General features: G+C 54.7%; 1 protein-coding gene across 1 annotated transcript; it reads left to right on the top strand.

Moving 5' to 3' along the window:
- The first annotated feature begins 7,044 nt into the window (after positions 1–7,044).
- On the top strand, positions 7,045–18,597 carry GFI1B (growth factor independent 1B transcriptional repressor). The gene is made up of 7 exons (XM_060299915.2): positions 7,045–7,175; positions 13,893–14,012; positions 14,711–14,851; positions 15,275–15,546; positions 16,136–16,273; positions 17,119–17,383; positions 18,419–18,597. The coding sequence occupies exons 2-7, from the start codon at positions 13,913–13,915 to the stop codon at positions 18,595–18,597; spliced, it is 1,095 nt and encodes a 364-aa protein (XP_060155898.1). The 5' UTR covers positions 7,045–7,175; positions 13,893–13,912.
- The last annotated feature ends 5,435 nt before the right edge of the window (positions 18,598–24,032 follow it).

Raw genomic sequence — 24,032 nt, 5'->3', positions numbered from 1 at the left:
TCAAGGCCAGGAGCAAGCCCAGGTCTGAGTACAGGCACGATGCACCCATTGCCCCCAAGTGACTCTGGAGAATCCGACGTTATCCGCTCTGTTAATTGCCACCGGGGATTTATGTTTTATAAAACATATATGAGGGCTTCCCTGGTGGCGCAGTGGTCGAGAGTCCGCCTGCCGATGCAGGGGACGCGGGTGCGTGCCCCGGTCCGGGAAGATCCCACATGCCGCGGAGCGGCTGGGCCCGTGAGCCACGGCCGCTGAGCCTGCGCGTCCGGAGCCTGTGCTCCACAACCGGAGAGGCCACAACAGTGAGAGGCCCGCGTACCGCAAAAACAGCAACAACAACAACAAAACAAAACATACATGAATCATCTAGATGGGAGGCAATAAAACACCAGTCTCCATTATGAAGGGCTGCCTCCTGCCAGAGGGTTTCATGAAGTCGCTGTGGGGTAGAAAGAGCAGATGAGCTACTTGACAGGGTCCCAGCGCTCTGTCTGATGCCCCTCCCGGGGATGCTGGGAGGCATCAAGCAGGAACGCTGGCCCTTGAAGGCTCCTCTCTTGTACCCCCTGCTTCCCTGCCTTCCCTGATTTCTCGAAGCCCCTCTTTCCTGTCGTGCTCCTCTAGGCGAACCAACCATCTTGTGAAGTGAAGGCACCCCAGAACCTCACGCCGTGGTCTTCCACCAGGAAGCTGCCCGTCCCCATCTCGAGATTCCTGGAGGCAGGAGGATGGGAGGGTTGAGCTCACAGACCGAGGGAGATAATGCCTGTGTGGTACCCAAGAGCAAAGGGCCAATAAAGATTTGTTTGAATCGAAAACATTATACACACATATGTATGTGTGGGGAGAGGGAGACTGGAGAGAGGGGGAGAGGAAGGAGAGGGAGAGAAAGGGAGGGGGGAAGAGGCAGGGAGAGAGGGAGGGAAATTAAAAGGATACACGTCAGGATGGAGGAGCATATTTTATTTTCTTCTTTCTACTCTGATCATATTTCATTCTTGTAATTTAAGCAGTAATTAGATAGATGGATGATGGATGGATGGATAGATAGAAAGATGGATAGAGTTTTCGGGCTAGTTTTTGCTAAAGGAAAAGTAGGCAGGAGCGCCACCGTGTGGCGAATTGCTGCCTCCCGCGGAGCACGGGCGCCTGGGAGGTGGGGTCGGCCCGCACGGAGTGCCGTCCGCGAGGGGCAGGCAGGGCGGGGCTCCCTCCACCTCAGCTGCCTGCAGCTCCTGGGCTTGGACAGAGCTCCCCAGTCTCCCTGAATGACTGAGTCGCAGCAGGACCGCGATGGGTGCCTTTCCGGCGCCAGGAGACAGAGGAGGATTGGTGGTGGTGGTGGTAGGAGGGTCACCGTTGGGCTCACCCCCAGGGCAAAGACCACCTGGTCCATCCTCTCGTCCCCAGGACGGGTGGGCTCAGCTCAGCTCCCGCTTGCTGCATTCTGTGGCCATTCTAAGCCAAGGCCATAAATGTACCCAAGGTCACAGAGCCGACACCAGCTGATGCTGGGACCAGAGGCTGAACCCTGCAGCACACCCAGCACAGCACAGGCCAGCCTTACTGGGGTCAGTCTGTGCCTGTCGTCTGCTGAGACAGGATTCCACAGGATCCTTCCCCTCAGATAGCTGCTGGTCTTATTAAGAAGCAGCTGAGTGCCCATGACAATGGACAGAGACAAGAATCCAAGGGTTGTCGTGGTGGGCCAAATCCTTTATACTACAGGTGACCCAGAGATTGTGGGAAGTCTGGAAGGCTTCCTGGAGGAGTAGACTGAAGAAAAAGGACATTCCAGGCAGGAGGAACAGGAAGGGCAAAGGCAGGAGTTGGAATTTGTTCTGGTGGATAAAGAACTCACCTGCCATATCAGTAAACAAAGGATGTTGTGACCACCAAGCCCTCAGCCACTGCAACCACACACAAGGGTGCACCCCAGGGGATTCAGGATGGAGAAAAACAGGATACTGACCCTAGATAGTTAAGATGCACATCAAAGGAATAATTTCATTAAGCCCAGACTTTTGCATTTTCCCATTCATAGAAAAACCCTAAATTCATTAACTTGAGGTGCCTGGGTGTTTTGGCTGTGCTGTGCGGCATGAGGGATCTTATTTCCCCGACCAGGGGCAAACCCACGCCTTCTGCAGTGGATGCGCGGAGTCTTAACCACTGGATCGCCAGGGAAGTTCCCCGGTTTTTCTTTAATTAGCAATCATCTTTTGATGTTCAACTACCTGCTTTTTGTTTTGTTTTGTTTTGTTTTGTTTTTGCAAAAACTCCTATATATCCTGGCTCCTCCCTTACCTCTTTAGAACAGTCCCTCAGAGCTACCTGCGAGGCTGTCTCCTGGGCTTAAGTCCTCAGTAATGCCCCCAATAAAATATAATTCTCAGCTTTCAGGCTGTGCTTTTTTTTTTAATCGACAGTCTCCAGCAGGAAGGACACAGCATATTCAGGTGACAATGAGAAGATGGTTAGAAGGTGGCAGCTACACCCCTAAACACTTTTCTGGCTTTATTCTGTGTCCTTGCCCAAACCCTTTTTCCACTCTCCCGTGGTTTTAGCAGGTCGGCCAGCCCGGGCCAATGAGAGGCCCATATCCCTCTCCCCGCTACAGTGAATGGTGCAGAGATGAGCCAATCAGAGTCACTCCCTGGCCTCTAACTGAAACTATTGAGAGAGCAGCTTTCTTTCCACTGGAGTTTCTAAGCTTATAGACTCAAACTGGTAATGCTGAGGATCTCAGCCGCAGGATAAAGCAAAGCTGAGAGATGGAAAGTGAGATATTCATGCATTGATTGATTGATCCATTCATTCTGTAACTACATCATCAGTATCTACCATACACTGAGATTCAGCTGTAAGCCAGGGAAATGAGACCCCTGCTCTTGTAGTGCCCACATTCCTTGTGGGCAGTGAGGCCCCAAAAATAAATAAATAAAGAGGAAATAAATCCAGAAGATATTTTCAGTTAATTATGAATGCTAAGAAGAGTAAGGCTGATGAAACAGAAAGTGTCTGGGGTGGGAAAGTCAGGCTTTAGTTAATGGCAAAGGAGGTCTCGCTACAGCGGTGACATTTCAGCTGAGACCTGGATGACAAGGGGTCAGCCATGGAAAGATCTGGGGTTGGGCCATCCAGCAGAGGGGACAACGAATGCAAATGTCCTGAGGCTGGAACGAATGAGATCCAGGCAATATCATGTGAGCATCTGGATCCAGCCATACCTGAAGTAGACTCTTTGCAGTGACATGAAGTAATTGTTTTGTTCTTTTTTTTTTTTTTTTGACAACTGCGTGGCCCCTGACCACAGGGAACCATTTTCTTTTTAAATATTTATTTATTTATTTATTATTTATTTTTTGGCTGCATTGGGTCTTAGTTGTGGCATGCGGGATCTTTCATCGAGGTGCACGGGCTCTTCATTGCGGCACGCGGGCTTCTCTCTAGTTGTGGCCCACAGGCTCCAGAGCACACAGGCTCAGTAGTTGCGGCATGTGGGCTTAATTGCCCCGTGGCATGTGGGATCTTAATTCCCTGCCCAGGGATCGTCCCCTGCACTGGAAGGCGGATTCTTAACCACTGGACCACCAGGGAAGTCCCTTGTTGTTCTTAAACAAGTTTAAATCGGGTTTCTGCAAGTTGCATCTGAAAAAGTTCTGTCATTTGAAAGAGTTCTGACACCATGAAAACACTGAGCGCTAATCTCTGAAGCTGAGATTTCTGTCCTGTGGGCAAAGGGAACTCCTTAAAGGTTTTTTTTTTTTTTTTGCGGTACGCGGGCCTCTCACTGTTGCGGCCTCTCCCGTTGCGGAGCACAGGCTCTGGACGCGCAGGCTCAGCGGCCATGGCTCACGGGCCTAGCCGCTCCGCGGCATGTGGGATCTTCCCGGACCGGGGCACGAACCCGTGTCCCCTGCATCGGCAGGCGGACTCCCAACCACTGCACCACCAAGGAAGCCCCTCATTAAAGGTTCTAAGCCAGGCAGGAATCTTCCTGATCGTGCTCCTTCTTTCCTCTCTAGGCTCATCTCTCGAGTGTCCTATCCTTCCCTCCCCTTCCTTCAGTTGCCACCCTCCACTCAGACTGAACTTGGCTGCTGTCACTTCCCTGAAGGTCCTGGCCTCCAGCCCTTTGCACATCCTTCCCTACTTTCCTTCTCCCAACCAACTCAGCCTGGCGTCAACTTAGATGCCACATCCTTCACTAACTCTCCAAGTCTGGGTCCATTTCCCGATGCCCCAAGCTCCTTGTTTACATGCAAACCACGTTCACATCACAGCACTTATTAGCCCAAATTGTAAATGTCTGGGTATTCTGTCCCACCTGCTAGACAAAGAAGAAGCTCACTAGGGCTCCTGTCTGGTTCTTGTTTGAAACCCTAGCATCTGGTACCTAGTAGGTACTCAGTAAACATGTATTAGCTAAGGGAATGTAATGGACCAAATGTCTGTGTCTCCCCAAAATTCATATGTTGATGAATGAATGTGATGGTATTTGGAGGTGGGGCCTTTGGATGGGAGATAGGTTTAGATGAGGTCATGAGGTTGGGACCCCCATGAGGGGATTAGTGTCCTCTTAAGAAGAGGAAGAGAAACCAGAGCTTGTCCTCTCTCTGCCATGTGAGGCCTCAGCAAGATGGCGGCTGCCTACAAGCCTGGAAGCTTGTCCTCACCGGAGACTCAATCTGCTGGCAACTTGACCTTGGACTTCCCAGCCTCTGTGAGAAATAAATGCTGTTTAAGTCACCCAGTATGTGGTGTCTTGTTCTGGCAGCCCGAGCTGGGAGGAGGGAAGGGGGAAGAAGGAGGGACCTGGCACGTGAAAGGTACCAACAGAACTCGAATGAATGGGCACAAGGATGCTGATGTGACCTAGCCCTTGGAAGAGTCTAAATGAAGGCATTTAATTTCCAGGACTGCCTACCAAGAGGAGTGGTGTTGGCTCTGCAGGCAGCCCTGGAAGGGATCCAGAGGCTGAGAGGTCTCAGTCTGCAAGAGCCTATGAGAGGCTGCCTGGGGCCTCCTGGCTTCAACTGATGTGCTCATGGGGCCTGGCCAGTGCTCTCCCATAGAGGGGCTCCCAGGTGGCTCCAGGGAAGGCCTGCCTTTACTTGCAGGCTGGGATCCTGGTCTAGGAAAAGAGTCCCTGAGTTGGTTACTCAAGGGGGAAGAGAAGGACCCTAAGTGGGACTACATCTTAGGACAACAGCTGAACTGTACATGCCTGACACAGCAGCTTTACACTAGAAAATACCCCACAAACTAAATGCCCTGAATGGAGATGGTGATTGGTAAGGTAAGCCATGAAAAGCCGTGAAATCATTAAACATGTTAATGAAAGCCACAAGAGAATTTAGGAGGTCCTGAAACAAAATAACATTCAGTGAAAAGAAAAAAAGACCTGCTGGTTGACAATAGCAAACTGTGGACATGTGTGTATACCAAAGTGAATTAAGGGACAAGTCCTTGAATTAATTTGTATTTTTCTTTTTATTTCTACTATAATCATTTTTCTAATTATTTTTTTATTTTCCTGAACGTCCTTGAATTCTTTGCATAATGACAAAGAGTTCCAGTTGACTATGGGGAAACTGCGGCATCCAAAGAATATTCCAGGAGTTTCCACTAATCTCTCTGTCCACCAAGAAGAGAGACCAGTCGTCTCCTGTGTTTGGCCTGTGGTCCAGAGAGTACCAGCACCGCACAGACCAGGGTGACCCACAGGCTGGCGCTCCCTCGATGGCCTGGCCCAGCAGCAGTGAGACCCTGCCCGAAACCCCGCCTTTCTCTCCATGTCGGACCTTGGACTTCAGTTATGTCGGGGCTTCCTGTTGCCAAACTCGTTTTCTTTAGGAGGGAAACATAATCTCTCCAGCTCTGGGCTGGCAGTGCGTATGCAAATCAGCCTAACACTGCTCTATTTTGTGAGTTCTCATATGCAAAACCTCCTGAAATAAATCAGCCATCCCGTAAGCTGGGGGAGGCTTGAGGGGCAGAGGAGGAAGAAGGAGGTGGCTTCTGTGCCCAGTGGGCTGAAATGTCCGAGACTGGCCATCCCAGCCTTCCCGCTGGTGACGGACACCTGGAGGCAGCCCCCATCGCCCGGCCCTCCCAGTACTCCACAGCGGCCACCAGATGGCAGCACACGCGGGCCTTGGGACCCGAAAGCAGCCTGCCCGTGGGCCTGAGCGGCTGAGGGTCCCGCACATGCGGGAATCACCCACATTCAATATCACACCTGCTGCTCCCCACTCGCTCTAGCGTCAAGTCTGGGGAAGCGTGGATTTGACTTTTTTCTCAACGGCGACCTCTGCAAGGACAAGAGGGGCCCCTCTAAAAGCAGTTTGCAGCAGCACAAGCCAAGGGCTTTGTAGGGGAGTGCTCCAGGCTGGGGATGCTGAGTGCTGGGCTCCTGGAGTGAGGGAGGGAAGGAAGGAGAAGAAGGAAAGGGAGAAAGGAAGGAGGGAGGGAGAGAGGAAAGAGGGAAAGAAAGAGAGAAAGAAAGAAAGAAGAGAGAAAGAAAGAAGAAAGAGACAAAGAAAGAAAGAGGAAAGAAAGAAGAAAGAAAGAAAGAAGAGAGAAAAAAAGAAGAAAGAAAGAAAGAAGGAAGAAAGAAGAAAGGAAGAAGAAAGAAAGAAAGAAAGAAGAAAGAAAGAAAGAAAAAAAGAAGGAAGGGAGGAAGGAAGAAAGAGACTAACTTATGAGTTCTCTACACAAAATCAGGTTTATAAGTAAATGTTTTATTTTAACTTCAATTTTTAAAATTTAATAATTTAGCCATTACTTTTTAAATCCACATGTTATTAAAAATTTCCGGAGAGTGCGTGCTGCTCCAGGAGTGGCGGGTTAGAGAAGAGAATGGAGAGTCTTGGCTCCTGGAAAGCTTTGATAAGCAAATACAGCCCAGAGCTCTGGCGCGCTCTCTATTGGCTGTTCCTTCACCGCCAGATTTTGACACAAATAATCAGATTGAAAATCAGGTAGGGAAACAGAAGAGGAAACACACACACACACACACACACACACACACACACACACACACACACGGAGAGAAGGGGGGGGAAAGGAGAAGTATCTACTTGAGCAGAGAGTCACAAATTGACCGGGTGGCACCGTCCCCATAGGGAGCAGCGAGCTTCCCACCGTGGACGAGGAGCTCCGGACAGGTGAGTGAGTAGAACGCCCCTGCCTCTTCTTTTGAAATTTGCATATCCGACTTAGATCGTTTCCAAGCAGTTTACCTAGTCCCTTTGGCAGTCCTAGGAAGACTAAGGTGGGCTGGAAAATCTCTTTTATGAGAGGTGGCTTTTAGTCCTTGAACCCAGAGAAGAGGTGGCAAGGAGACCGTCTCCTCTGAGATGCTGCGAGCCCCCCGTGTACCTGTGGAGGAATTACCTTCCGCCAATTGTGCATGTATACCCGTTGTTGTTGTTATTTTTGCTTTTGTTTTTTGGCCGTATGGCATGCGGGATCTTAGTTCCCTGACCAGGGATGGAACCCGTGCCCCCTGCAGTGGAAGCGCGGAGTCTTAACCACTGGACTGCCAGGGAGGTCCCATGAACGCCCTTTGAAGATTTGATTTTAGGCTGACGGAGATCACCTACCTGCACGATGTCATACCCACACCCCAGCTCTCCCAGGGACCTGGGCAGGCGAGGCAGGACACAGGTGGAAGTGCCCGAGTTGGTGTCCATCTTCGGGGACAGACTGGCCCTGTCCCCAGGGCACTCTGAGCCTTTCTTTGGCTGTGAAATAAGAGAGTGGGATTGAGGACTCTGAAGGAAGTCTTAGCTTCAGCACCCACAATCCCAGGCGACCTTCCCCAAAGTTCCTGGGACACTTTGAGAGGGAGGCATTTCACATGCAGAGCCTCCTAAGGGGAGCAGGGGACTGACATCTCCACAGCACCGTCCCACGCAGCCTCCAGGAACAAGAGATGGGGAGGTGGTGCCTCAGCCGCTTCTACCTAATTTTGAAGAAAAAGCCAAGTTAGAGTCTGGGCGTCTGGGGAGAGGTGCTTGCTCTAACGTAGGGCTTGTTAAGGGGGGCAGTCCACTGAATCACCGTGGGTATGTGCCTGTGTACGTTTTGCTGGGAAGAAAGTCCGCAGCTTTCATGAGATACTATGGTGGGAGGTGCAAAGTAATTTTCGGTCTCTGGACGTGGATCTGGTGGGAGCCAGCTGAGCTGCACCTGCCCACACGGGCTCACTCCTCTGCACATTTCTTAGTGGGCAACGGGTAGAAGACTTCAGTCTTTGAGAAGGGGCAAGTTTCTTGTCCTCAGAGGTGGTGCAGAAGGGATTCTTTGGATAAGAAGGTGTGTGAGGTTTCTTCCAACTCAGATTTCGGGATTGGAGGGAATTCCCTGGTGATCCAGTGGTTAGGGCTATGTGCTTCCATTGCAGGGGGCACGGGTTCGATCCCTGGTCGGGGAGCTAAGATCCTGCAAGCCACTCGGCCAAAAAAAAAAAAAAAAAAAAAAGATTTGTGGGTTGGTATGTCAGTTTCCCAGCAGAAAGTTCTTGGGGACCACCAGGGAGTTACACTTGGGTTAGGTTTGATTGATGGAGTCACTCAAAACCAGTGCAGAGCACTTTCTCAAGGCTTTCAGGAGACTGGGTGGTGGTGTCCTACCGGAGAGTACAAGGGCTCCCGAAGCCTTTGGGGCCATATCCCCCCCCCCGGGAAAACTAACATGATCACGTATGATGCTTCACTGTGACACAACCTCTCAACCCTTTTCAGAAACAACAGAAAACTTCACCCTTCCTCAGTCTAGAGGGTGGTTTTTGTTCCTTTGTTTCCAGGAATTCAAACCAATGGGAACTGCTTTAGCTCTAATTCAGAGATGCTCAGGAAATGTTTTGTTCACTCCTTTTTGTTTTTGAAATTAATTTTTATTGGCGTATAGTTGCTCTACACTCCTTTTTGTTTTTATTGAGGTAAAACACATATAACATGAAATGGACCATTTTAATCATTTTTTAAGTGGCCAGTTCAGTGGCATTAAGCACATTCACATTGCTGTGCTACCGTCACCACCATCCATTGATAGAACTTCTTTCATCTTGCAAAAAACTGAAACTCTGTCCCCAGTAAGCAATAACTCCCCAGTCCTCCCATCCCCCCAGCCCCTGGCCCCCACCATCCTACTTTCTGTCTCTGAATTGGACTACTCTAGGTAACTCACGTAGGTAGAATCCTACAGTATTCATCCTTTGGTGTCTGGCTTAATTTCAAGTGGCATAATGACCTCATTGTTCACCCATGTTGCAGCATGTGTCAGGATCACTTTCCTTTTGAAGACTGAATAATATTCCATTGTGATGTCTATACTATATTTTGTTTATGCACTCATCCGTTAATGGACACATCGGTTGTTTCCACCTTCTGGCTATTGTGAATAACACTGCTATGAACCTGGGTGTACAAATATCTGTTCAAGTCCCTGCTTTCGATACTTTTATATACCCAGAGGTGGATTCACCTCTTTTTGACATTGCATCCTCTGAACTTAGGAAGAGACATTTGAGAACTCCTTCCAAATTTTGAATAAAAGTAATGACTACGCTCTGCTGGGGCCCCAAAAAGGACCTGGGCTCACGTCCCCTGACTCCTACATGGAAAGGGTGATTTTTTTGTTTGTTTGTTTGTGTTTCCCCTTGAGTCGCATCTTTAAGCATAAAGGAAGTCCAAAGGGTCCTCTGTAGCAGACTCTGAGAAACAACGGAGTGTCTTACTCAATCCTCCCAAAAAGGGAACCCGAGTGATGAGTTTCTTAGTCAAGGTAGGTCGGTCCCGTGCTAAAAGTCAACGAACCCCAGCATGGGATTTTAGAGTAAAAGGGAAGTTTAGAAATCTCTTAGTCCAACCGTCCCTTCTGAGAGATAGGAAAACCAAGCCCCAGGTTGACGGCTGACGTGGTTAGGCTCAAGGTCACAGAATCCGATTCAGCCCCACGGGAGGCGCCTCGTTGCACGGAAATCACAGGCCTGCTGCTCTGGCTCCGTCTGGAAGTCAGGGTGCGGGGCTGCCCCTCTTCAGAAGTACTGGCCGAGATTCTGACTCAGGGTCGGGGAACCCTCTATTGGGATTGGGGGTTTTTGAAGAGATATTAACAGCGAGGCTCTTTCCGGAGGCCCGATACCATCAAGGCCTCTGTTATGAAGAAATCTTGGGCTTCTTACACAATCTCTGCTCGTAGCTCTTTCTCAGGACAGGTTAGTGTGAATCAAACCGTGTGGTTGTTAATTAACTACAGTATAGGTGATTGGTTCCTTTTTTTTTTTTTTTTTTAACTCAGCTCACAGGGGTCAAAAGGAAGTTCTCTGGGTGCATTTGGCTTGATGGCTTCGGTGAGCTTCATGGCTTCGCCACTGTCACTTTGCCAGGCTGAGCGGAGAGAATGTTCTAGGGAGGGAAGGGGAAGAGATTGGGGGCCCCGGGGGGATCACTAGAGTGGGCCCCGAGAATCACCTTCCTGGGACCCCCTTGCTCCCCTGTGTACGTGCTTCTGAACCCCAGAGAGCCATTGTGTTGTCATGCCAGGTTCCAATGAGCTGACCTCTAGGGTCTCCTTGGGTTCTGAGCCAAAGGGATCACTGAAGCTTCCTAAAAGAAGCCTGTTCTCTCGCCTGCCTCTCCACCCCAAACTCCTCACGAGCCTAGATGGGGCCTGCTGGATCCTGGAAGAGTCCAAAGATCAGGGGAATTTGATTTGTCCCCCATCTCGCCCCACCAATGAGACTTCTCCTCCCTTCTCCAGGCAGGCTGTCTTCATCCGGTGTTGAAAGGACCACAGGTGCAGATGGGCAGAGCTTGGGGCCAGGAGTCAAGTCCTAGCAAGCAGGGGCTCTGGGTCTGGCTCTGCTGTGAGGCCCTGGACAAGCCACTTGCCTCTCGCAGCCTCAGGTTCCCCCCGTGACCCGGGAAGACAATCACTGTTTCCCTTGCCCCGGTGGGTGTCAGATTCAGTGACGCAGTACACGCTGGGGAGCTTCACGCGCTGTCCTGGTTTCCTCCTTAGCTTGTCAGCTCAGTTGCCACCGCCCCGAACAAGAGCCCACCCCGTGGTCTGACAGCCAAGAGCACGGAGGCCTGGGAGGCAGATGACCAAGTCCAGCTCCGCCTCACTCTGCCCTGGGATTGTGAGCCGGTCTCTAAGCCTCAGTTCCTCCTCTGTAAAGTGGGGTAATAGCCACACAGCTCACAAGCCAGGATTATCAGAGCTGAGGCTCTGCAGATCCAGGCTGCAGGAAGTATTTCCTGGTGTTCTAGCTCAGCGGCTTAAAGCCTACTTTTGGTTCTAGTTGATTGACTAATAAAATACTATGTTTTTAAAAAATCATGGCTACGGAGGTCCCCCCAGAATAAAAGGCGAGGGGAACCCAGCCCCACGGCCCTCCCCCAGAACGTGAGGGTCTCCTCTCGCTCTGCCCAGGCTCTGGCCTCTTCAGGGGGCTCCTGAAGCCAAGAGTTAGAAGGGGGCAGGAAGGGGCAGTGTGTGGAGCCCCGGGCGGGGGGAGAGGGGGAGGCATGAGGAAGAACACTGTCCCTGGGAGATAAGAGCTGCCCCACAAGCCTGGGGAGGACAGCAGGCTGGCTGAGCCTCATGTGGTCAAAATCTGACAGCTGGACCGGACCCCAGAGGCCATCAGGTCCCACGCCCTCATTTCAGGGCCCAGGGGGAGGGGCCTGGAGCGTGTCCCGGCTCCTGGTCAGGGCTTGACCCCATCCATAGAGCGTGCCGGCTTTGGGTCAGGCGCTGGGGATGCCACCAGACCAGACAGGACCCAAGGAGTGCCTGCCCTCCCGAAGCCTCTCCTCTGTGGGCTGAGCACCTCCGTCCCCTCAGCAGCCCAGGCACCACACTGGGCCCTCTACACAATTGTTTGTAATAAATAAAGTTCCCTTCTCTCCCCAGCAGTCCCAGGAAGTTGGTCTGAGATCGCCATTTAGCAGATCCGGACACTGAGGCCTCCATTCAGGAAGGCTGGGCCTGGGATGGCCCCTGGCAGAGTGGCATGGCCCAAACTCCTGCTGCCCCCAGAGGGGCGGGCAGGTCTGGGCACGGGTGTGGGTACCTCTTCTGCCTGCTCTGGGTCATCCCCTTGGGGAAGGGGTGGCTCCCAGGGCCTCTCCCAAGGCAGAGCTCCAAGCTCCCTCTCTAATCTGCCTGCTCCCAGCCGGCTCCTTGGCCACGGCCTTATCAACCAGGCCCTCGCTGTTGTTCAGAGCTTTTTCCCGCGATCTGTTTCCCCGCGCTTGGCCCTATCACGCCTGCAGCCTTGCCTGGTGCCTGGGCTGGCCCAGGAGTGGGGGGGCTCCTCCTCTGAGGCCGGGGGAATGGGCCCAGCTGAGCTGCCATCAGCACCGGCATCGGCTGGGTATTTCCTCTGAGCTTCTGCCTGGGGGGTGGCGTGGGGGGTGGCGGGGACAGAGGACCACCAGGAGATGCTCTGTCTCCTGGGAGCCCTCAGGAGAGCCTCCTGGCTGGGCGCAGGGATGTGAAACATCTTGGGGGGTTGGGGCAGCGGGCAGGAGATGCTCGCTGCCCCAGAGGGCTCTGCACCAGAAGCCAAGAGTACCGGGTAGTCAGGCTGGTCCAGCTCTGCACTCCCCGACCCGCTGACCCGTGGGTTCAGTGATGGGCCTGGGCTGGGCTGCCCTATGCTCAGTCCCTAGAGTTGGTGGACCTCGGCCTCTTCCTCCCTGTGCACAAAATGACCTCAGGCTTCCAGTGGGGTCCTCTCAGGCCTCGAGCTCCACATAGAAGCTCAACCACTTCCTCCACCCCCGAGGAGAGAGGAAAAGCCCCTCCCTCTCTGGGGGCCAGATTCTGGGCCGGAGCTGTGGACAAGGTGCAGCCCCGCTCTGGCTACGTCAGCACCCAACTTGCACAATAACGTGGATTTGCGATTGAGGTGGCCCCCCTCGTTGCAGCCCACCTGCCAGGTTCCTCTCTGATAGGCGCTGAGCACGTACTAGGCACTCACCAGCACCATCAACCTGGATTACCATCTTACAGAAAAGGTAATAGGCCCAGAGAGGTTAAGCGTCTGCCCCAAATTGCACAGCGGGTGAGCTGGGATTCTAACCCGTGAGCATCTGACTCCAAAACCTGTGCTCAGACCACAACTTTCCACGGCCTCTGAATGCAGACCCCACCGGGATGCAGATGCAGTTTTCTGGGTGCAGGGTGCAGAGTGTTTCACAAATGGAGGTACCCCTGCCCTTCCTTCTCGGCTCCCAGGGTAACTCAGGGCATGCAGCAGGGGCAGGCTGACCTGGGGTTTTCTAGAAGTGGGTGTATTGGTTTTCCAGCAAGAGAGGAGTGAGGGACACTAGGCTTTGTAGCTGCTGTAAAAAAAAAAAACATAAACTGGGTGGCTTGACACAACAGGAATGCATTCATTCAGGGTTCTGGAGTCTAGAAATCCCAAATCAAGGTGTCGGCAAAGTCAGCTCCTCTGGAGTTTCTGAGGGAGCATGTGTTTCAGGCTTGTCTCCTAGCTTCTGGTTTGCCAGCAATCCTTGTCTTGAAGCCGCATCCCTCCAAATCTCTGCCCCCATCTCCATGTGGCCCTTCTTCCTGCACATGTCTGTGTCTGTGTGTCCAAGTTTCCTTCTTCTTATAAAGACACTTGTCACATTGGATTTAGGGTTTCTCTGCACCTAGCGTGACATCACCTTAACTTGATTACATCTGCAAAGACCCTATTTTCAAATAAGGTCACATTCACAGATTCTGGGTGGATGTGAACTTTGGGGGACAGTATTCAAACCAGGACAGTGGATTTTGATTTTAGGAGGAGGTCCTAAAATATAGAGGAGTATCGTCCTCTCGTCCTTCCTAAACTTTCTCGTCTTCTCCCCCTATAGGTGTGGGGCACCCGGTGACGATGCCACGCTCCTTCCTGGTGAAGAGTAAGAAGGCTCACACCTACCACCAGCCTCGTGCCCAGGAGGATGGGCTCCTCTGGCCTCCTGCCCTTGGTCCTGGTGAGTCATAGCCCGGGCTGGCCTTCTGCTGTACCCACCAGGACTCCCTGCCCATGTGATGGGGGTGCAGCAGCATCCCACCGGAAGTAGCCGCTCTTCCAAGTCTGGAAACAGGAGGAGTTCAGTAAATGTGGGTTGAATGAATGAATAAATGCACCTATCTCTTCTCACCCCATGGGGGTGATGAGAGCATCCTGATTGGCGCTGTCCTCAGCAGCTGACGTGTGACTCGTAATCAGAAGGCTGATCTAGGGCTGAGGGTGGGTGCTCAGAAAGATGGAGACTGGTCCGAGAGCTCTCCTCGGTGGGGGGGAGGGGGGAGGGGGAGGGGAGGGGGAGGGGGAGGGGAGGGGAGGGGAGGGGAGGGAGGAGAGAAGGGGAGGGGAGGGGAGGGGGAGAGAAGGGGGAGGGGAGGGGAGGGGGGAGAGAAGGGGAGGGGAGGGGGGAGAGAAGGGGGAGGGGAGGGGAGGGGAGAGAAGGGGGAGGGGAGGGGAGGGGGGAGAGAAGGGGGAGGGGAGGGGAGGGGAGGGGAGGGGAGGGGAGGGGGAGGGCAGGCGTCTCCTCCTGGCCTCCACGCTGCTCCCACCATCCTGGGAAGAACCAGGGGCGGCAGCAGTGGTCTCTCTCTGGTGCCCCTCCTTCCCCCAGTCCCTCCGGACTTCCCAGAGCTGAAGTCTGACGGTCTTGTCTCCCCACAGTGGCCAGGGACCAGGTCCTGAGCACCAACCCTGTCCTCAGCACCCTGTTCCCAAACCAGTGCCTGGACTGGACTGACCTCAAACGGGAGCCGGAGCTGGAGCTGGACCAGAGCTTGATGACCAGGATGGCCTCCGCCCCAGGTACCCAGCAGGGGACCCCCGCCACTCCCCAGCGGGTGCAAGGGGAATGGAGGATGGATGGGCCTGTGGAAGTGGGGCCCCTCGGAGTTGTGGAGTCAGGGAGGATCGACAGTCCAGGCTCTCAGGCTTCTGCTTGAATCCCTCCAGGACGGGGAGTTCATTCCCACATGAGAGCTTCTGTGTGGTGGGGCAGAGGAAGCAGCTGGACAGGCCCACGTAGTGGGTGAGGTGGGCACTCTGCAGGGCTTGGGGCACATTTCTGGACTGAAAAGTCAAGGAGCCACAGTGAGGACCCAGACCCCCCCCCAGTAAATAATCGGGGCTACACACCAAAGCCTCAGCATGAGGTCACAGTGGAGGGTGGCGGGGAGTGGGTGCCCTGCTTTTAATGTCACCACTAGGTATATGTCCCACTCTCCACAGAGGGGCCTGCTGTGACGTCCCGACCCCAGGATGAGGGCTCGCCATCCTCCGACTCACCCCCGTTCTACAAGCCCAGATTCTCCTGGGATGCCCTGGCTTCATCCTACGGGCACAGCTACCAGCAGGCCCCCTCCACCATGCAGTCTGCCTTCCTGGAGCGCTCCGTCAGCCTGTACGGCAGCCCTCTGGTGCCCAGCACTGAGCCGCCCTTGGACTTTAGCCTCCACTACTCTCCGGGCTTGGACGCATACCACTGCATCAAGTGCAGCAAGGTGGGTGGCCGGGATGCGGGTGGGCTCTCGGGTCCTGCTTGCATCGCCTCTCCAGCACCCTGGCAGCTGCGAGTGCTCAGAGCTGGGTGCCCCCTGTGATGTGACTCTTGGGTCCTCTGGTGGGATCAAGGACTCACAACATTCACCCTCATCACCGTTCATTGAGCCCTGACCATGTGCTCATCCCTGTGCTAAGCACTTGACATGCATGAGCCCCGGGAGGTGGACGGAGGGCTAAGGTTCAGAGACGTTGAGTCACTTGCCCAATGGCACGCAGCAAGCAGATATCACAACCAGCATTCAAACCTGGCTCTGCCCAACTCCCACTTTTTAACCGCCATTCAGCCTCCAGATAGGGCCAGGAGGGGCCTTCCAGATCCCCCCTCCCAGACTCCATTCTATAGACAGGAAAGCCAGCCGCAGAGAGGGAAAGGGACCTTCCCAGGACACACAGCACATGGCAGCAGAATCGGCAATCCAGTGTTCCTTTTCCTGTACACCCACCTGTGGCTTAGCTGGGTGCAGAGGTGGGACCCTGGCCCTCTCCCTCTCTGCACCCCCGGGGCCTCATGCTCTGCCCCTCCTGCAGGTGTTCTCCACCCCACATGGGCTCGAGGTGCACGTCCGCCGCTCCCACAGTGGGACCCGGCCCTTCGCCTGCAACGTCTGCGGCAAAACCTTCGGCCATGCAGTGAGCCTGGAGCAGCACACGCACGTCCACTCCCAGGTGGGCAGCTGGCTGAGCACAGCACCCTCACTTCCCACCCCTGCTCTGTGCTCCCCCCAGGAAGCCTAGGGGGCATCGGTGGGTCTCTCTCTGTGCCCCTGAAGGTGACAGATTGGGGGGCCCTCATTATCTGCCGCCCTGATCTGGGTCTCCGTCACCCGCCCTTAACACGTTTGAGTCCCTGATGGACCAAGCTGGCTTCATGTACAGTTGGAAGAGGCTAGGAGCTCAGGTGGGATTTCGGGGGCAGCGAGATGTCTGGGATGCTGAGGAATGACCCCACCTCCTGGGTGGTCAGGACAGGTTTCTCACCTCTGAGACCCTTGACTCTTAGAATCTTGAAATCAGGCTTAAATGTTCATCTCATCCCACTTAGCCCTACCTGATGCCGAAATCCCTTCCTCAGAATCCCATTCCAGGGAAAGCACCTGACACTGACCTGAGTTGCTAACACCTGGGTAGATATAAAAGCTCAGGTGGGAAACGCAGGAAAAGATGGTTAGAATGTGCCACGTGCCAGTTGCCAGCTCAGTTCCCGACCTCCAATCCTCCCAACGATCCTTTGAGGTCACTACCCATAACGATCCAATGTACAGATGGGGAAACTGAGTCCCAGGGAGGTTAAATGACTTGCCAAAGGTCACGTGGTGAGTAAGAGGCAGAAGCCAGAATTGGGCCCCAATAATTCAGCCGCTTAAACAAACCACAAGGGGAAATCCCCTAATAGGAGGCCACTCAGGGGCCAGGCCTCGGCCCCTCCTAGGAGGCAGGAATGGGGGTCCCTGGTTCCTGCTCCTCCAGGCCCCATCCTCGAGGCCACCCCAATGGAGTGTCCTGTTCCTCAGGGGATCCCGGCCGGGTCCAGTCCCGCGCCCAGCCTGGCAGTCCCGGGTCGCGAGGCCCCACCTGCGCCTGACCCCCCGGGGCCTCGTTTCCTCCGGCAGGGGCGCAGCTTCGAGTGCCGGATGTGCGGCAAGGCCTTCAAGCGCTCGTCCACCCTGTCCACCCACCTGCTCATCCACTCGGACACGCGGCCCTACCCCTGCCAGTTCTGTGGCAAACGCTTCCACCAGAAGTCGGACATGAAGAAGCACACCTACATCCACACCGGTGAGGCCGCGGCCCGCGCTCTGCCCCAGCAGAGCTCCTCCCCGGCCTGGGTCCGCCGACCCTCCCCCCACCCCGCCCCCACCAAGCCCCCCACCCCAGGGCCCAGACAGAGCCTGCGGGCACCCAACCTTTCACTGTTAAAAGGTGCCGGCTTTAGGCCCCGGGTGGGGAGGGATGGGGGTGTCAGGTTACACAGGGGAGGCCACCCCGCTCCAACAGGAGGGCGGGGTACGCTGTGTTACTTACTGCGTAGAAAAAGTACTGGAAGGAAATAGCAAAATGTCGACACTGATAATCTGTGTGTAGAAGTGAGACCAGCAGGTGAATTTCTCCTTCGTTCATCATTCCTTCATTCGCTCATTCCTCCAGCCATTCATTCCTTCATTCCCACATTCATTCATTTCCCATTTGGTCATTCATTCAGTCATGCTGCTACTCACCCTTTTGGTCCCCCACTCATTCACCCATTCCTCGTTTGGTCACTCATTCATCATCCCTCCAACCATTCATTCATCCTCATTCATTCCTCCATTCCTTCATTCCTCCATTCATTCATTCCCCACTCTGTCATTCAGTCATTCATTCCTCCATCCATTCATTTGTTCCCCCATTTGGTCACTTTTTTGTTCGTCCTTCCAGCCATTCATTTATCCATTTCCCCATTCATTCTTTCCCCATTCCGTCATCCATTCACTCATTCTTCCAACCATTCATTCATCCCTCCATTCATTCATTCATTCCTTCCCCATTCATTCATTCCTCAGCTGTTAGCCAGTGCCTCTTTTGTGCAGGGTCCTGTACCAGGTGCTGGGCTTCATTGATAAACAAGGTGGACCCAGTCCCTGCCTTAAAACTGGGGTACAATTGGCCGAGGGGTTGGGTGGTCAGAGTTGTATTTTTCTTGTCTCCCTTTTCTAATTATTTTCTAAAGTGAACGTGCAATAAAACATAATAAAATTCCAGAGAACAACTGCAGGGCATTGGGGCAGCAGGTCTGGTCCAAACGGCCCTGACTCTGTCCTTGCCGCCCCGCAGGTGAGAAGCCACACAAGTGCCAGGTGTGTGGGAAGGCTTTCAGCCAGAGTTCCAACCTCATCACTCACAGCCGGAAGCACACGGGCTTCAAGCCCTTCAGCTGTGAGCTGTGCACCAAAGGCTTCCAGCGTAAAGTGGACCTGCGGCGGCACCGCGAGAGCCAGCACAACCTCAAGTGAGGCTGTCCCCGCTCCCAGCTCCTGACCGGCCTGCCCCAAGATCGTGTCACCTGGAGGGAGGCCAGCTTCACACACCCAGATCCCCAGTCTCCTGGAGGCAGCACTGGACCGGACTCGTCAAGCTTGTTTTGAGATTCACGAAATTGCTGTGTGACCTCGGGCAAGTCACTTTCCCTCTCTGGACCAACAATTCTCCTGCTGCAAAGTGTGGCAGCTGGATCTTTTCTGAGCTGATGTTGTCTACAGGTCTAAGGGCTCGGTGCCTTCCCCCCGGGGCAGAGCCCAGGAGGCCAGAGTAGCCCCAGGTGCACTGCGATGCCAAGAACAGACCAGAGCTGGGACCCACAGAGAAATCCTCCCCCTGCCTGCTGCTCACGGGGATCTGGTCAGCTCGGTTTTCAGCAGGCCCCTTTCTGGCTGCCGTGGGTGGTCAGAGCTGTCTCCTGCCCCAGTCGGAGACCTAGAACCCCTCTGCTTCAGCCAGCTTGCTGGCTGTTCCCCACTCCTGACGGGCGCTCAGGCCACGGGGGTTCTAGTTCTGCGGTCAGACCACGGGGAAACCAGCAGTTACTGCTGTCAAAAGCCTGTTCCTCTCAACAGCTGTAAATAAAAGACACAGATTTACTTACCTATCGCCACCATTTTTTAAACGCATACCGGGTGCGAGCTAGTGCCGGAGGCTCTGGGGAGGGATGGTGGGAAGGCTTGAGAAGCATAGAAAGCTCCGGAGTCGCTCGCAGACACATCGGGGGACCAAACTGATAAAGTGCTGAAACAGAGGCGTGAGAGACCCGCGTGACGAGACCCCAGGCGAGGGCAAGGTGGATGCAGCTGGGGCTGTAGCAGCTTCCTGTGGCTGCTCTAACAGGTCACCGCAAACTCGGTGGCTTCGAACAGCACGAAGGGGGACTTCCCTGGGGTCCACTTACTCAGACTCCGTGCTTCCAACGCAAGGGGCGTGGGTTTGATCCCTGGTCGGGGCACTAGGATCCCACAGGCCAAGGGGCACAGCCAGAACATTAAACACACACACACACACACACACACACACACACACACACAGGTATTCTCTTACAGTTGTGGAGGTCAGAAATCCAAAATGAGTCTCATGGGGCTAAAAGTCAAGGTATCGGCAGGGCTGGTTCCCTCTGGAGGCCCCAGGGGAGGTTCTGTTTCCTCATCTTCCCCAGCTTTTAGAGGCCGCCTGCATCCCTCAGCTTGTGGCCCCTTCCTCCATCTTCAAAGTGCGTCACCTGGACCTCCCACCAGCCCACCTCCTTCCTCTGCTTTTGACCTTCCTGCCCCCCTCTTGCAAGGACCCTGGTGATCACATCAGGCCCACCTGGGTCATCCAGGGTAACCTTCCCATCTCAAGGTCCTTAATGGAATCACCGTGGTAGGCAGAATAATGGCCCCCGAAGGTGATATCCACGTCCTCACCCCTGGAACCTGTGAATGTTATAAGGCAGAAGGGACTTTGCAGGTGTGATTAAGTTAAGCCTGGTGCTGTCCCTCACTAGCTGGGTGACTCCAGGCTGAGCCCCCTCCCCTGTAAAATGGTAAACGTAGCAATCCTTTCCTGTGGGTTGCTGGGAGGATCCCCTGAGGCCACGAGTATACAGCAGTGAGGAGGGCCTAACACAGGATTAGTGTTGGTAGGCCATGAATGTGCCCTCTTGAAATCCTGCCCATCTACAGGCCTGCTCAAATGCCATCTCCTCCAGGAAGCCTCCCTTGGTCATTCCAGCCAGAAGTCTTCTCTTGCTTCTAAACGGAGCTCTTCGGGCTCTTTGCTTACAGCTCAGGACCCACCGAACCTGGACTGGCGGTTATCTGTGGGTAAGTTTCCGCTCTGCTAGAAGGAATTCCCTCTGGGCTCTAGCTTTCAGCACTACGCCCGTCCCTGGCCCACCACAATGAACACTTCTGAATGAGTCCCTTCCGGGTAACAAGCTGGGCTCAGGGTTTCCATACGTTGTCTCTAACCCACGTAGCCCTCTGCAAAGGAGCTGTCATTACCCCATTTTACAGAGCAGGCAACTGAGGCTCAGGGAGGTTGGCCGTCTTGCCCAAGGTCACCCAGCAAGCAAGTGCAGAGCTGGGATCAGGATATCTGATCCAAGTCTTCTTCTTTGAGTCTCTGTCTACCCTTCCTCCCAATGACACCTGCAGATGTTTCCTCTCTTCCGCTGTGAATAGAGGATTCTGAGGCTCCTTAAGGAATGGTAACTCCCTTGACTCCCAGGCTCTGGGTTTGGCTGGGCAAAACCCAGCCAGTAGTTCATTGCAAAGGCTCTTCCTGTTTACTTTAGCAAGAATTCCCCTACACAGACCTGTCAGGTGTGCAGAGGGTGGGGCGGAGGTTCAGGATTTGCATACGAGGGTGGTCTGGTCTCCTCAGCAGGCTTTCAGATCCTGTCCTGCAAGCCTCACTCTTGAGGTCAAAGGAAGACAGCCTCTGGCAGCCAACCCACCAGAGCCACCAGAGCCTTGGAGAACACCTGCTCCCCCCTCCTCCTCTTGCCCATGAGGACCGTGTAGCCCAGAGAGGGGAAGGGACTTGCCCAAAGCCACACAGCAGGGCCAGGCTCACCCGGGCTTCTGAACCCGGAGTGCGCCTGAACTTCCCAGAGGACGGACGGACACACACACACACACACACACACACGCGCGCGCGCGCACACACACACACACACGCACAGAGGAGCTACTTTGCATGTTCCTTGTTTGCTAACTTCTGCAGCAGGGCGGGTCAAGGAAGAGCAGCCGGACAGTGTGTCTTTCTTCACCTGCTGAGGTCGGGAGCTGGGGATTTAGTGTGTCGACCCCTCCACTGAGTGCCCACAACGGTGGGAGGGCCCTGCAGCCTCAGAGCAGGGGGTCTGGACCCCCATTTGTACACACATTGCAGAGAAAGGGGGCCAGTGGGTGGGCAGGTATGGGGGGGCGGCGAAACCTGCTTCCCCGGGGAGAATCGGCACCGCGTGGAGGGGGAGAGCCAGGCTGCTGTCCCTTCCCCACGCCCACCCCTCAGCCAGCTGCAGGAACCACAGGGCGGTCACAGGAAGGATGGGCTGCCCTGCGCACGCAGAGCTGCGGCCCTGGAGAAGGCCTGCAGGTTGGCACCAGCCACAAGCCACCGGCAACGTTCCCGCCAGTGGGAGCAGAGGTCCCGTCAAAGTCCCGTCTCCTGCGGGATGCGAGGGCTGCGCTCATCATGCTGGGGTCGGGGGCCCAACTCAGTGGGTGCGGCGGGGCCCCCAGCTGCTGTCTGTGAGTGGAGGGAGTGCAGTCAGCCGTCCTCAGCCTTCGCTCCGCTTCCACTCCCCACCCCCCGTCTGAGATTCCCAGCATCAGAGTCACAGCGTGTGAACCGGGAGGCCCCGTCCAGCCCCGTGAGGACTGCCCGTGGCTTCCCTTTGCTGCACGAGGGCACGGGCCCAGGGAGGGGGCAGCGGTGGCCCCAGTCACATGGGCGGTCGGCAGCGACGTCACACAGAATCCAGGTTTCCTGACCGCCCAGCCTAGGGGCCTCTCCACCAGAACTGTGGGGTTGACTGCACAACTCCAGGGGGCTCTACTTACACAGACCGCGGAGCCAGTGGCGGCCCCTGAGGCTGCACGGGGAGATGAGGGGCTGCCGCTGCTGAGGGCTGGGAGGGCGTGGGCGGAGCAAGTGAGGCTTCAGGGTGGCGCCAGAGACTCAACCCGTAGGATCGACATTCTCCACGGGAAGTAACAAAACCAGAATTTTAATATTAAAACAAAGCAGTCACCTTAAGGCGCAGAAACCAACACCGGAATTCATTTTCCGATGAAATGTCCCGCCAGCGGTGTCAGCTTCAGGCAACATCTCCGGGCCCTGCCAGCCCCTGAGGGACATTCTGGGAGGTGCCCGGCAGCCCTCCAAGGAAATCACTGGTAAGGATGGAAAGGCACCTCCCAGGGTCAGCCCAGGAGTTCACACGGGTGGCTGAGCTGACCCCAGCCTGTCCCCAAGCGTGACCGCCCAGAGCTGACTGCACTGGCCCGGAAGGCGTGGATGGATGCGGGAATGGAGGTGGCAGAGCCTGGGCGCTGGGGCAGTGGGGGGAGTGGAAGGATGTAGGGTTCTGGATCATCTAGAAGAATAGGACTTGTTCTGAAAGTTCACCAAGTGTGCCTCCGTCCATCACCTGCAGAATCGAGTCCAGCCCCTGGCCATGACCTAACCTTCCCAGCCCTGGATGGGCTCCCCCTGAGGCTGGCACAGGCTACTCCATAGGGGAGGAGCAGGATGAATAAAAGGGTGAGGGTGGAGGACAGGGGATAGAAGAGACACGACCAGAGAATGATGAAGAAGCTGGGCCGGCCAGGAGCATCCAAAGCTGGGAGGGCCACACACCTTGGGGCAGAGCCTGGCACGGGCCAGGGGCAGCAGGAGAGACCCAAGACCCAGAAGAATCTTCCCAGGACCCAGAAGAATCTTCCCAAGGCACCCGAGCCATTGATTGTTTTGGACCAAGGGAGGAACCCAGGAGACAAGGAAGCTGAGCTTCAGAAAGACAACCCATGGTGGACACACGGTGTGGTCTGGGGAGCCCAGCGGGAGCAATGGGGACTGGAAGCGGTTCCAAGTCAGGTTCTGAGTCAGTATATTGGGGATGATAGCGGCACCAGCTGCCCTGAGCTCCTCCTGGCTCCCTGCTGAGGCAGGTCAGAGAGGGGAGCCCCCCGGGATGGAGGGAGGATGCACAGGAGACCGTCGCAGCCGCACCATCCCACTTCCCTGGGATTCTGGACAGGAAGCCAAGTCTTTCCTGTTATTCCCCCAAAGACCTTTAGGGAATTCCCGATGCCATTTCCCACCCTTTGCCCACGGTGTTCCCTCCTCTAAAATCCCCTCTCCCCTCCCCTGAACCCTTGAAACGCAGCTCAACTGCATAGATTTTTCTTTTCTTTGTTCTTGGCCGCGAAGCGTGCGCGATCTTAGTTCCCCGACCAGGGATTGAACCCGCGCCCCCTGCATTGGAAGCAAGGAGTCTTAACCCCTGGACCACCAGGGAAGTCCCACAAGTGCATAGATTTTTCAACACTTGTTCACCCCACTGACCCTCCGTTCCACTCTTAGGAATTTGTGTGAAAGAAAAGTAGTCATGAATGGGCCACAGATTAGCTACAAGATCATCTTCTGAAGCCTGTTGAAAATGGAAAAAACAAATTGCAACCGTCCTAACCTCCCAGGAGAGGAGATTGGCTAAGTGACCGATGGTGCACCCAGGCAATGGTCATCCAAGCAGCCATTGAAAGGAGCTGGTGTGCTTTATTTATTTATTTTTTTGCCTGCATTGGGTCTTCGTTGCTGTGCTCAGGCTTTCTCTAGTCGCAGCGAGCAGGGGCTACTCTTTGTTGAGGTGCGTGGGCTTCTCACTGCGGTGGCTTCTCTTGTTGCAGAA

Source organism: Globicephala melas, chromosome 6, assembly GCF_963455315.2.
Source record: "Globicephala melas chromosome 6, mGloMel1.2, whole genome shotgun sequence".
In the NCBI taxonomy this organism is placed as follows: domain Eukaryota; kingdom Metazoa; phylum Chordata; class Mammalia; order Artiodactyla; family Delphinidae; genus Globicephala; species Globicephala melas.
The sequence above is the reverse complement of the archived record's forward strand: the minus strand, read 5'-3'. Positions and strand labels throughout refer to the sequence as shown.

Coding starts and splice junctions, on each gene's coding strand:
- GFI1B (XM_060299915.2), top strand. CDS start 13,913: ATGCCACGCTCCTTCCTGGTGAAGAGTAAGAAGGCTCACACCTACCAC. Junction 14,013..14,710: donor GCCTCCTGCCCTTGGTCCTG/GTGAGTCATAGC, acceptor GTCTCCCCACAG/TGGCCAGGGACCAGGTCCTG. Junction 14,852..15,274: donor CAGGATGGCCTCCGCCCCAG/GTACCCAGCAGG, acceptor CACTCTCCACAG/AGGGGCCTGCTGTGACGTCC.